At 52.5% G+C, this 13,500-nt stretch overlaps 1 protein-coding gene across 1 annotated transcript; it reads right to left on the bottom strand.

The window, feature by feature from the left end:
• Nucleotides 1-2,229: 2,229 nt before the first annotated feature.
• Cx3cl1 (C-X3-C motif chemokine ligand 1) lies at nucleotides 2,230-13,148 on the bottom strand. Its single transcript, XM_045140416.1, has 3 exons — nucleotides 13,003-13,148; nucleotides 6,925-7,045; nucleotides 2,230-5,102 (listed from the first exon to the last, which is right to left on the bottom strand). Exons 1-3 carry the CDS (start codon nucleotides 13,070-13,072, stop codon nucleotides 4,031-4,033), a joined length of 1,263 nt encoding a protein of 420 aa, XP_044996351.1. The 5' UTR covers nucleotides 13,073-13,148; the 3' UTR covers nucleotides 2,230-4,030.
• Between the last annotated feature and the right edge of the window lie 352 nt (nucleotides 13,149-13,500).

Here is a 13,500-nt window from a genome sequence, read left to right as displayed (position 1 = left end):
GGCAAAAAGAAAAATCCAAAATGAAACAAATACACAAAACCCAAAATGGACACATGGCTGAAGATGTGACCTCTGCAGAGAGACCTTGGTCCTGCCTCAGCTGGACTGCTTCACAGGCTGTGTGGCCTGGAGCAAGCACATGTCCTTTAGCACCAGGGATGGAACCCAGAGTTGAGCACTCTACCCTGGAGCTGCCACCCGCCATCACCAAGCATTATTTTAATCAAGGGTAAGCCAGAGTTCCCTGAATAGGAAGAGTCTGGCACACTGAGTGGTATGTAGGGATGTTAAAGAAATGCTAGCTAGTATCAGTGTGATTGTATCGCATATCATATAGTAATGACTCCATCCACAGTTGGCATTTAGTGATGGGTATGGCTTCAGTTAAGTCTAACTATGCATGCGAAACAGAAAGTGAAGTGAGTCCAAGATCCCTGGGGAGCATGCTGAGCCCAGATCTGGACTTTCCAGATTGGCCATTGTTTTTCCAGAGCCTGCCTGGGATGCCACCCCCTTCCTGAGCAATACCTCCTGGAGGCAGAGACCCTGATGCCGTTTCCTGCTGTGGTGAGCTGTGTGCAGGTCCTGGCTCCTTCTGGGGGCTGGGAATGTATGAAATTTGAGAACGCTGGGTCTGGAGGAAGCAGGGAGCGCCTTCTGAAGTTGGTACAGGGTAGCAGAACTGCAATTAGATCTCCGAGGGGGTGAGCAGACAGCAACTTGAGGAAGGCCAGCAGGGAGGGAGGGAAAAGAAATCATGTGCTCGTCATGGTCCACACTTCCTTGACCATGATTTTCTTACCAAGAAAAACCAAGAGGATGGAGATTGTAAATGGCAGCTGATGGGGCCAGGGACCTGCAGTACCAGGGCTGGAAGATGGTAGAAAACTTGAGGGTCTTCTGCTTGCCGGCACTGGCCCTGGCCCCGTTATCCTGGGAGATCATGGACGTATGGGACCAGATGTTTCTGAGGCACCCAAGAGAACACAGGAAAGTGTGTTCATGTGTGCAGTTCACTGATTTTTTTGTTTGTTTTCTGAGATAGGGTCTCACTCTAGCCCAGGCTGACCTGGAATTCACTATGTGGCCTTGAACTCAGGGAGATCTTCTCACCTCTGCCTCCCGAGTGCTGGGATTAAAGGCATGTATCACCATGCTCAGTGTGTGTCTTGATTTTTAAATATTCCTTTCAATTTAAAAAATTATTTAAGGGCTGGAGTGGTGGCTTAGCGGTTAAGCGCTTGCCTGTGAAGCCTAAGGACCCCGGTTCGAGGCTCGATTCCCCAGGACCCACGTTAGCCAAATGCACAAGGGGGCGCATGCATCTGGAGTTCATTTGCAGTGGCTGATGCCCTGGCGCGCCCATACTGTCTCTATCTCTCTCTGCATCTTTCTCTCTGTCGCTCTCAAATATATCAATAAAAATAAACATTAAAAAATTGTTTTAAAAAATTATTTAAATGACCATTTTTTAAAATATTTTATTTGAGAGAGAAAGAGGCAGACAAAGAGGGAGAGAAAGAGAATGGATGCATTAGGCCTCCAGCTACTGTAAACGAACTCCAGACACATGCACCACCTTGTGTATTTGGCTTACATGGATCCTGGGGAATTGAACTGAGGTCCTTTGGCCTTGCAGGCAAAGGCCTTATCCACCAAGCCATCTTTCCAGCCCTCCCTCCAATTTTAAAAAACACAACGTAGACATTGAATCTAAGATGTTGATAGAAAGATGTTCTCATGTTTAATAAACCATTAATAAAGAAAAAAATCCATAAGCTGATATTGCATATATGTAGGTACAATGATTGAGATGGGGAGGTAATATGATGGAGAATGGAATTTCAAAGGGGAAAGTGTGGTGGGGGGAGGGAGGGAATTACCATGGGATTTTTTTTTATAATCATGGAAAATGCTAATAAAAATTAAAAATAAATAAATAAATATTTTTTAAAGTTAAAAAAAAAATTTAAAAAAAATCCTTGTCAGGCCTGTAATCCCTACTATTTGGGAGGCTGAGTGAGGCAGAAGGGTAATAAATTCAGGCTCAGTATCCCACAACAAGGGCAGAGCTGAGCCAGGCCAGGGCGCAGCCCTTCTCACTCCCCACCCCAGTGCCCCTTCTGCTAATTGGACAATTTAAGACAGTCTCAAGACTGACACATGATATCTTGTCCCCTTCTTTGTTCCATCATCACCCATGGCCTGTGCCAGAAAATGCACCCTTACTTGATCCACAAGACTTTTTAATTTTATTAGTAAAATACAAAATGACACAGACATTGATAATGACGGTTGAAAAAGCCAGAGGATCAACCAACTCCTCCCAGGGTCCTTCCCAGATGCCCTCACCCATGTCCCGCTGGTAGGAACCAGCTAAGTCCAGGAGGGGCCCCACCTGCCCAGCAGCTTCATCAAAAGGGCAACGGTTGTCTTGGGCTGGAGGAGCTGGGACAAAGTGTGTTCGGGTCAGGCTGCTTTTCCCTGTGAGCCAGGCCTGGACCCACCCAAGGAGCTACCCGGAAGGGTGGCATCTGGAGGGGCTTCCTCCCTCCTGGGCCAGAGCACCCACCTGCCAAGGAGTGAATCACTGGCCCCTGGTTGAGGCCCAGCCCATGGGAGGAGGCTCCACAGCTGGAGGGCAAGGGTCTCTCTGCGGGACAATTGGTGGCGGGGGGTGGGGGGGCAAACTGCCACCAGGGGCCATGAGGGTGAGGTCTGAAGTTCTGGCTGAGGCGCCACCCAGCAAGCTCCCCTCCAGGTGTGTCGGTCTTCAGCAGCCAGAAAGGGAACTGGGGACTTTGTGCCCACAACTTCCCCTCCCCCAGGGCAGAGTTCCTGCTAGAAATACACACAGGACTCCTGGAGGATACCTTTGGAGTTCTGGAACTGCCTGGGTGGGGCAAGGGAAGAGTTGATCTGAGGATACTGTGAATCACGCTTCCAGGGAGAACGAGCCACAGTAAAGATCCGTGCGGCGCAGGGCCACCTGCCGCTGCAGCGGCATCTGCTGTGCTCCAGAGCTTCCCCTCACTGACTTTGCTCCCCACCCCACAGGCTTGTCACCCTCCTCATTCTGTTGCCTGGGCAAGGCTGACTTTGGCGTGGATGCCTGGACAGGACGTGGAGGGGCCTTGTGAGCTGGCTGGCCTCTATTTGTGAAGGTCCCCAGCCCAGCCTCTATCTAGGGGCCATAGGAAGGACCTACATGCTCATGCACCCCTTGCCAGACCTCCAGGCCACAGGGTACAAAGGGGTATCAGTCCAGTGGAATGGCAGTGACTGTCTGAGGTGCTCTGCTGATGAGGACTGGGGCATGGGTGATTGCCACCTCTCAGCCACACTTTTTTCCTTTCACAGATGGGGGGCTTTTTTGAGTGGGTCAGACTCAGCATGCCTTCACTGCCCAGCAAAGTCTGGGGAAGAAGGCATCAAAGCTGCACATGATCTCATCTCCCTTCAGGGAGCAGCTCCAAGAAACAGGCGCTAATGTCATGCAAGAAAAGACACGACCCAGTTGGGGGTGAGGGCTCTGTACAAGGAACAGGGAGAGATAGCACCGTAGCTGGAGGGGGAGAGGGGACAGCTGGCGACTGCAGGAGGACCAGGAGACATGAGGAGGTGTGGGGAAAGGGCAGATGGGCCTGGCCTACCGCTTGTTCATGTGAGAAGGGAGGACCACGGTGCTCACAGGGAGGTGGGCATCACAGGGTGCTGGGCATTCAATAAATAATTATTCACTGGGGTTGGGATGGTGTTAAGGGAACCTCTAACCAGCCAGCAGCAGAGTAGGAGTTCAGGTCTGAGTGAGTGGGGAGGCCACTGCTCTGCCCCTGATAGGTGGACAGTGGTCAAGGGTGGCCTCCTGGGCCACATCTGGGGGTTTGGAGCACGTGGCCCCTGGAGGATCCTGCCTCCCCATTCCCATCACCCCATCTCAGGCAAGGCCCTTGGGGGAGGGTGGGTATGAGGATGGGGGGTCCCCAGGCAGCTGTCTGAATCAAACTACAGACATAAGCAAGTGAACAACTCACACGGGTACCAGGACGTATGAGTTGCTGCCACAGCTGCGGGGGACATAGCGAAGGCCTTCCACCATCTCCCCTGCCATCTTTCGGGGGCACCCCTGCAGGCTCTGGTAGGCAAACATGGCCACCCCCAAACAGAAGAGAAGACCAAGAAAGGCCAGTAGCCCCACTGCCTGCCTCCGGGTGGCTGCCTGGGCATCAGGGACAGGTGTGATGAGAACACTCAGCCTCTGAGGGTCCACAGTGGCATGGATGGGCTCCTCCAGCTTGGAAGCCCAGCTGCCTGAGGCCACCAGCTCCCGGCTGGGGGTCCCTTCAGAGGATATGGAGACCAGAGAAGGGTGGACCCTACTGCCAGGCCCCCAGTCCTGGAAAGTATCCGTGTGAGCTGGAATAGGATCCAAGTCCTTGGGCTCTAGAGAGTTCTCTGGACTAGGGCTCTGTTTCTGGACCCATAAGGACTGACCTTCAGAACCAACATTCAATTCTGAGGCTGGGTGTGAAGCAGTGGAAGCCTGGGTGGAGGAGGCTATGGTGGAGGGGGCCATGGTGGAGGGAGCCATGGTGGAGGGGGCCATGGTGGAGGGAGCTATGGTAGAAGGGGGCTCAGTGGCCTTTTCCTCAGTCCAGAGACCAGACCCAGGTTGGTAGGCAGGAGAACCCTGCCAAATGATGGCAGTAGAGACGGCTGCCGCCTTGAAAAGCTCAGTGCCCTCGGGCCCAGCTCCAGGCCCTGCATCCTGAGCCACGGAAGTTGGGAGAGTCCTGGGCCCCAAGGATCCAGTTGCTGCCACTGGCAGCTCTGGGGAAGTCCCCATGGGCCTCCAGGCCTCCTGGGAAGTAGTCAGCTCCAGACTACTGCTTTCTCTTGTGGCTTTGGGTTCTGCCAGCACAGGAAGGGACAGTCCCCTGCTGGCTGGGATGGTCCCAGATGTCACCACACCGACTTGCTTCTCAAACGTGCCTCCATGTTGAGTCAGAGCAGTGGCCTGGTGGTCCAGATGCTCCATGGCTTCTTGGACCCATTTCTCCTTCGGGTCAGCACAGAAGAGTCTGTGCTGTCTCGTCTCCAAGCTACAAGGAAGATAGGGACTAGTGATGCCAGATTCCACAAAGCCAGGCTGATGTGATGTTGGCACAGTGCCAATGTCCTGCATATGAACAGACCTGGCTAGAAATGCCAGTCCCCACTTACTAGCATGAAGCCTTGGGCTAGTTTACCCCTGCATCTCCAAGCCTCAACTGAGACATGGACACAGGAGCACTTGTTATTTAGAGGGTGATCCACCACCCCAGAACAACTGGAACGTCAGTCTCAGAATGAGGGACCTCCCCTGGGAAAAGGGGGCAGCTTGAACACACTACTTCTGTGATATTGTTAAGAGGAAACAAACAAACAGGTATGTTATATAGAGAAAACACCTGGGTTAAAGCAGGAAATTTAAGAGCTGGGTGTGGTGGCACCATCTTTAATCCCAGCACTCAGGAGGCAGAGGTAGGTGGATTGCAGTGACTTCGAGGCCACCCTGAGACTACATAGTGAATTCCAGGTCAGCTTGGGCTAGAGCGAGACCCTACCTCAAACCCCCCCACCAAATAAAAAGCAGGAAATTTAAAGGCTGACAATAACAGCAATGTTAATGCTCTCTTGCTATCATTATGGCAAGATATTTTCTCTGATCTCTAGATTGAGATATCACAAGTGTTTGCTGGCTCCAGGTAACATGGTGGAGCCTCCTAAATTCTGGAAAAATTCTGCAACCTTCTTCCCTTAGGATGTATCGTAAAGCTAAGAGGGCTTCTCAGAAGCTGAAGACGTGTGTGTGTGTGTGTTGGCATGGGTGGGATCTTGGGTGTTAATTCTAGAGCTTTCTGGCTGGGGCCCAAATTCCATGCCACAGCCTATGCATACCACGCTCAGTCTGCACCGAGGCTGCAACACTGACCCTTATTTTACCTGTGGGGAAACAAGGTTCACATATGTGCCTAATCCAGGGAAAGCTGTAACTCCAGAGTGACTTTGTAGAGCCCTAGGGCACCATGTCTTCTCCTTCACTTCCCACTTCCCCCAGAAGACAGAAGGAGGGTATCCGGTGGAAGTGACCCTTGAAGGGATGAACAGAGAAGGCAGGCAGGAGTGTGTCCTGCTCTGTGCCTTGTGCCTCTTGGGCTCTGTGCAGTGGTGGAGGGGAAGCACTGGACTTCCTGCTAGTAGAGCCTAAACTGCAACAGTCACTGGTCATTTCCTGCAGGACTCAGACTGCTCTGAGACCCACTGTCAGTCCTGGGGAAGGGTCTTAGGGTTGGGGAATACTTACCAAGGGTCCCAGGAAGAACAAGGGGTTAAGCTGGCCAGTGGTCCCCAATGGATGGGCCTCATCCCTCTCGGAGGCCCCAAAGGCCCTGTTTCCTCTTCTGTCACATGGGGACAGCCACCCCTCACCCATTCCCCATCATCCGGGTGCCTGGCCAAACATTTCAATCCCACCATTTCCTTTCACCCTCCTGTTACCCATTTTTCCACATGAGGAAGTTGAGGTATAGGGTGGATGGCCCCCAGTTGACCTGCTGAAATTGTAACCTGCTGTGAGAGCCTCCTACGTCCAACCTCCCATGGGATCCAGTAGGTTGAGGGCTGCGTAACTAGCACGTTGCCGTGGAGGAAGCATCTCTCTGGGTGGCTGTCCCAGGCCACTTCCCAGAAGCCATTATCCCACCTCTGTTGTGTGACACCCATATTATGGTCAGGGAGGCAGCCTGTGGGCCAGGAGCAAGTGGGACACTTGCCTAGCACTTAGGCAGGGAGCCCCGGATGAGGTGGCCAGGGTAGCCAGGAGAGGCCAGGGATGTCCTTGGGCCTGATGGGAACTAGGAAGGCTGCAAAGGTGGTACGTACACAATGGCGCGCCTGCCACACGACTCCTGGTTCTGCTGGTAGCGGATGAGCAAAGGCAGAGGAATCTTCGACGTCATCTTGTGGCATGTGATGTTGCATTTGGTCACACCAAGGTGCTGTCCTGAGTCCACAGAGGGCCCTCGTCAGAAGGAATGTTCCTGACATGTCCCATCCCCACCCCCAGATGTCCTGGTCCCCAAACAGAACCTACTTTCCACATCCCTGACTCAGCCCCGACTTGGCTAGGCCCCCGTTTTGTGCTGGACAGCCACACTCTCTGTTGATGGCATTTTGTTTAAGACTGATCAAAATGAATCTTATTTATAAAGCTCCTACTGTCTGGCACCTAGGAAGTGTTTAATTTTTAAAATGAAGTTACAGTAGTCTGTCCATTTACAGCAGTAGAGGAGATGAGCCCGAGAGTGACCCTGATCTTCCTATGGCCACCCAACCAGCACACGATGGGACAGGCTCTGCCACTGGGCCTGCTGCCATCCTCCTAGTCTAGGGCTCTGCCCAGCCCCCCATCCTTACCTTGAGCCCAGTAAATCACCTACTCAGCTATCAGCTGTGACCCCCCCATGCACACCCCTCTGCTCCTCAGGGTGCTTCATATGCATGCCTTCCCTGGTCTCAGACTCAACCAGACCTTTCTGTCTGTCCACATCTCACATGCCCAGCTCATAACATGTGCATGCCCATCTAAAAACACACTGGCATATATGTAGATTCCCCCCAACACACATGAAGCACATGTAACAGAAATACAGCTGCTTCCTAAGAAGGGACAGAGCCCCTCTCTTCTGAAGAATGAGTCTGAAATAGGGAAGAGTTGTTAGGAGGCGGTCCTTGGGATCAGGAGGAGGGGTGGAGCTTGGAGGCAGGCTTGGAGTGGGGACAGGAACAGGGCATGCAGATGGCTAGGCAGCAAGCAGAACTAGAAGGAAACCCCAGTACAGAGTTTCTGTGAGTGGCTGAACCCAGTTCTTTGATAAAAACATTTGACGGGCTTTGCATTCTGTTCCGTCTCCCCACCTCACCAGTGTCCAGCAAGATGTCATCTGCTGAGCAGAAACTCAGGGGAAATGGTGTGTGAAAGATGACGAAGAGCTTAAGCTACAGGCTTAGGTCAAGGCTATGTCCAGCATCTATGTTCCAGGACTCCCACGATAGTAGTGTGGAGTGACTCAGCCTTCAGGACCCAGGAGTCCAGCTGCTCCTTGGCTCCCACCACGGCACACAGCTTGTGCATAAATACTTATTCATACATGGATATGCAAACACACTCCATTTTTCCAAGAATAGACACATGGTGCCGGAGGTGGAGCCCATGCAATTCAGTGGCAGAGCCTGTGCCAGGCATGCACAAGGCCCTAGGTTCCGTTCCCAGCTCCTCCTTCCAAAAGAACTACCCAAATACAGATGCACACCTGGACAGACAGACTTCCTAGCCACCTTCTCTCCATGTCACTCCCTTGCTATGTATGGGCCAGCCCACCTTGTGGGAAGGGAGAGTTGGGCTGCAAGTCTGAGCTGGGTCATCAAGAGCCAGCATTTGTAGCTCCTGGGCCCATTGAGTCACAGAGCTGTCCTTTCTCTCTTAGAAGCCAGGCTCTGAAAGTCACAAGGTGGATCTGTCACCCTCCCTCATTCCCAATGTGACATCAGGATGACTTAGCTGGACCCATGTCAGGTCCTGGTGAGAGAATCTCACAGCCACCAGTGCATGAGTCTAGCAGGTGTCTTCCTGGAGGAGCCCCAGAACAAATGATGACCCTGAGTGGTCCAAGACAGGCTGCAACAGAAGGAGAAGGCTACTGGCCCCTGAAGAGCTGTACAGAGCCAAAAAGGTGCCCAGTCTCCCAAAGTCCCCATTCTCTCTTACAGGGGTCACTAAGCTGGGCATGCCTTTCCTTCAAATGCTGAAGTTCTTTTTCTGGAAAGGGAGGCAGTGCCTCCATGCAGCCCATCATTTACTGCCCATCAGGAGAGGAGAGACCAAGATTGCCTTCACAGCATTTTTCTTTTTTTTATTTTGCAGCATCAAGCACAATGTGAGTGCACAGCAAATAGTCATAAAATGAATGTCCCCATTTACTTATCCCTCTTTTGCACATCCATCCACCTATCCATTTATACATGGGTGTGTCCATACATTCATCTACCTATGCATTCATCCACCCATCTACCTATCCATCCATTCCATCCATTTATCTTTCCAGCCAGCAATCTATTATCTACCCATTCATGTAGCCACTATTCATCTATATATCAATCCACCCACACACCCACTCATCCATCCATCAATCAATCCATTTCTCCCACCTATCAATTGCCTATCCTCTATCCATTTACCTGTCCTTCTATTCATCCATCTACCCATCTACCACCCATCCATCACTTATTCATCCATCCAGCACCATCCATCTATCCACTTATCTATCATCCATCCATTAACCCACCCACCCATCCATTTATCCATCCATCCATTCATCCACCCATTTACCCATCCATTCACCCATTTATCTACCTTCTGTCGGTCTAATCACCTCCTCACACCTAGAAACCTCCCACGTATTCTCTACTCATCCCCATCCATCCACCCCCTCACCCTACTTGCCCCCTACCACCTGTCCATCTGCCACCCCTTCAAAATCTCACCCACCCACCCATTTCACTTCACCCACCACCTGTCACTCACCAAGCCACTCACCTGTCCTCCATCTTGGCACGCATCCATTCACCCATGGACTCAGCCAGCACTTGCTCAAATCACTTTTGACTATGTACACAGACTCAAGCCCTCTCGTCCTTCACCTCGAGATCTCTCTCCCACAGGTGCTGGGGCTGGGTTTCCACAAGCATCTCAGCCCTGGCACATGCCATCACGGCAAATGCTCTCAGATGGCTATTTATTCAGGCAACCAACAAGTACTGGCATCTTCCTCTTGCCAGGCCCTATGCTGGATGCTCTGAGACACTGGGGGTGAACAAGGCTTGTCTTAGCCCTCAGAGGGACCCAGATCTCCAGGCAGGTCAAACATGCATAAGAAGGACTAGGAATGCTTTGCTGAGCACTTGCTGTGTATCAGACCATATTCTCAGCCCATGCACATCTGCTCTGAGTAATTCCCAACCTCCTGCAAAGGGCAGCTTTTTTTGTTTGTTCATTTGAGGTAGAATCTCACTCTAGCTCAAGCTGACCTGGAATTCACTATGAAGTCTCAGGGACGCCCCAAACTCAGGGCGATCCTCCTACCTCTGCCTCCCAAGTTCTGGGATTAAAGGCATGCACCACCATGCCAGCATGGGCATCTTGTTATCCCATTTTATAGATGCAAAAGCTGAGAAGAATCAGAGAGGTTATGCCATTTCTCCAAGGCCACACAGCTGCTTAGCAGTGGAGCTGGTTTTCTACCCAACCTCTAGAAATTGCGGTGTTCTAGGTTGTCGTATTTTCGGGCAAAACCCCAGAACCCAGAGCACACAAGATATTCTGTGGTTTACATGAAGGATAGACTACTTTCAGTGTAAGGGGAGAGTGTGCTGTTGGCTGGTCCTCAAGGACTGCTCTGACATGTGAATCTGGTTGCAAGTGATAGAGACAGCTTGAGGCTTTACTCAGCTGGGGTCCTGGGTTAGTTGCTTAGATACTCAGACTTGAAAATGGCCACAATACCTGCCTCACAGAGTTGCTATAAGTCTAGGCTTTTTTTTTCTTTTTTTTTTTTTTAGTGGTTGGCGCATTCCACCCTTGGAGCAGCTATGCTCCATGGTGGCACCATTGACATTTTGGACCAGATCATTCTTTGTTGTGGCGGAAGATGCTGGGCTACTGTGGGGCATTTAACAGTATCTCTGGGCTCTACCCACTAGATACCACCAGCTGCCAGGGGCATCCCTGAACCCCAAAATACTGGGACCTTTGGAACAACCAAAAATGTCTCAGGACATTGCCAGATAGCACCACTAAGGACACAGCCCCTGAGAGATCCTCTCAGCCACTCCCTGGAAGCTGCAAAAGTTGCCGGCCCCTTAACTGAAAATGTCAACATGTCGCGCGCTGGCGCACTCCAACCCTTGCCTTCAGGAGGTGGAAGCAGCAGAAAGATCAGGAGTTTGAGACCAACTTGGGTTACACAGCAAGATCCTGTCTCAGGACAAACAAACAAAAACATAACAAAAACCAAATAACAACTCCTCCTCCCCTTGCATCTCTCCCCCCTCTTCCTCCTCCTTGTTTTTCTTTTTCTTCTTTCTCCCCCTCCCCCCAACAATCCTCTTCCCTTCTATTCTATCTCTTTCTTCCTAGGGTGCTTTTGCCTCTTCACACTGTTTACTGACTTATCATGTCCTCTCTGTCTTTTGTAGTGGAATTTCAGTGCCTTGAGGGCTAGACTCCTGGTCCATTTTCTCACTGCTGTGGTCCTAGCACCTAAAAGTGTGCTTGTCATATAGCAGGTGTCTACATTTTCCAAATGGGAAAAAATTCATACAAAAGTCCTATGTGACATAAATCCTTCACCAACAGAGAAGTACAGGAGTTTTCGTTTGAATCCCACAGGACCCAGAACTGTCTCCCCTGCCCCCTCCACTCCCACTGCCAATGGTGGGGGGTAGGCTGTAGCAGCTTAAAACAGATTTTTTTTTTTCCTTTTTCTTTCTTGCTGGGACTTGAGTGGGAGTGAATGCGTCAGTGCTGGGGAGAAATTGTCTCTGCCTCTGCAGGTCTGTTACATAAAGCGCGCAGCATCGCAGCCCCGCAGCCCCACATTTGGGGACTGACGCAGCTGCCCTGCACCAGCTGCAGCAACACAGAAACCTGACACCCCCTCACACACACTCGGGAGGAGCTCCAGAGCAGATCTAGCTGAATGCCCAGTGCGAGAGGAGGAGAAACTGAGGCTCAGAAACGTTGGCATCATGCCCAGCATCTCCCAGCAAAGCCAGTGATCAATAGGATCCGTAGATCTCAGGCTTCCAATCACAGCATCCAGGGGCCTTTCGAGACTAGCCTACAACTCCTCCATCGGTTTAGTAAAAGACATTCACCTCTTCCAAAACACCAAAGCCTCCTCACCAATTAGGCAATAACTAAATTTAAAGGTACAGCACTGGTACCAGAGAAGGCAGGACCCAGGTAAGGAACCACAGCATAACAATGGCAAAAATAAAAAATAAAAAAAAAAAATCCTCCATCTGACTCCCCACCTCCCAGTGCTCACTGTACCCAACCACCTGAGCTCAGGCAGCAGAAAGCCAGCAGGATTTTCTTCCACTCCCACTCAGCCACCCACTCAGCCTCCAGTTCCGTGCCTCACTAATGATTTTGTTCCATGGAGATATGGAAGCTGTGGTTGGTTGTCACTGTCCCAGACTTGCTGCATGCCCTAAGGCAAAATGCCACCTTCTCTGAATGTTAATGTGCTAGATGGCCCCAGGCCCTCTCCAGGCTGGAGGTGGAGGGGGGGACCTCAGCGGTGGTGAGCAACACACACCCTGCTCTCTCCTGCAGCCATCTCTCTCTCCTGGTCTTCCTGCAGGCTGAGCTGTGCGTTCTCAGGTCAGCATCTAACCCTCTCTGTGCCTCTGACTTATCCATGTCAGTGGGAACGCCTACACACCTTGTCCCACCAGATCTGGGGCTTCAGAAAATGAGAAGAGATGAAAGCGTGTTCTAAGTCGGGTTTTGAGGGTGGGGGTCGGGGGAAAGGATGGAGGGAGACACAACAGAGGGTCGCAGACCAGTGCGGCAGCTACTAGACCCATGCATGAACTGCAGTGACCTTGACCTTCACAACTCCTCCTGGGGGCCTTGACATCCGCACAGAAGAAAGTCCTGATCGTCATCTGGCCCTGGGCCAGAGCTTACAGGTTACGGTCGACCTGAGTGCGAAGACCTGGGCTACTGTGGGCCCCGTTCACCCTCCTTCACACCTATACCCCTGTGCTTCCCATAGTCCCTCCGAGATGCCACTCAGCTCCCTAGGCCCTGCCGGGGTTCGGTTTTCTCAGAGGGGGGCCCCCGCGCGCCCCCCATCTCCTCGAGTTCCCCGGGTGGCATGGGGCCCCACTCACCGGCCAGCAGGACGGACAGATGGGAGAGCGCGGCCAGGCGCAGCAGCCACGCGAGCGGAGAGGAAGCCATGGCCGTGGACGGCGGGGGTCCGGCGGGGTCGGGCGCGAGGGCGCGAGGCTGGGCCGCGTCGCAGCTGGCGGGCAGTCCCCTCCGCCGCCCGGCTCGTTGGCTTTTTATAATGGGGCTCGCAGCCTCCGCCCCTGGCGCCCGCAGCGGTGGGAGGGGAGAGGAAGAGCCAGTGGCGGCCGCTGGATTCCTCCGAGGTTGCCAGGGAACCAGCCTCTCCGCGCTGCCTCGCTGGGGAGGGAGCTGCAGCTTGGGTCACCCAGCCTGGGCGGCCGCGGGGCACCTCCCCCCCGGGGAGCCCCGCACGAGCCGAGATCGCACCCTGCCTGCCCAGCTCCCTAGTGGACAATGAGCCAGGGACAGCAGAGGCTGCGTGCACAGCCAGTCCCCCACCCCAGCCGGAGCGTGCGGATTTCTTTCTTGGTCTGGGG

Source organism: Jaculus jaculus, chromosome 1, assembly GCF_020740685.1.
Source record: "Jaculus jaculus isolate mJacJac1 chromosome 1, mJacJac1.mat.Y.cur, whole genome shotgun sequence".
In the NCBI taxonomy this organism is placed as follows: domain Eukaryota; kingdom Metazoa; phylum Chordata; class Mammalia; order Rodentia; family Dipodidae; genus Jaculus; species Jaculus jaculus.
The sequence above is the reverse complement of the archived record's forward strand: the minus strand, read 5'-3'. Positions and strand labels throughout refer to the sequence as shown.

What these genes read in the sequence shown, in the direction of transcription:
- Cx3cl1 (XM_045140416.1), bottom strand. Translation starts at nt 13,072, where the DNA reads ATGGCTTCCTCTCCGCTCGCGTGGCTGCTGCGCCTGGCCGCGCTCTCC. An exon ending in TCTGTCCGTCCTGCTGGCCG is followed by an intron (nt 7,046 to 13,002) that starts GTGAGTGGGGCC and finishes CTGTGGACTCAG; the next exon opens with GACAGCACCTTGGTGTGACC. An exon ending in TGTGGCAGGCGCGCCATTGT is followed by an intron (nt 5,103 to 6,924) that starts GTACGTACCACC and finishes TCTTCCTTGTAG; the next exon opens with CTTGGAGACGAGACAGCACA.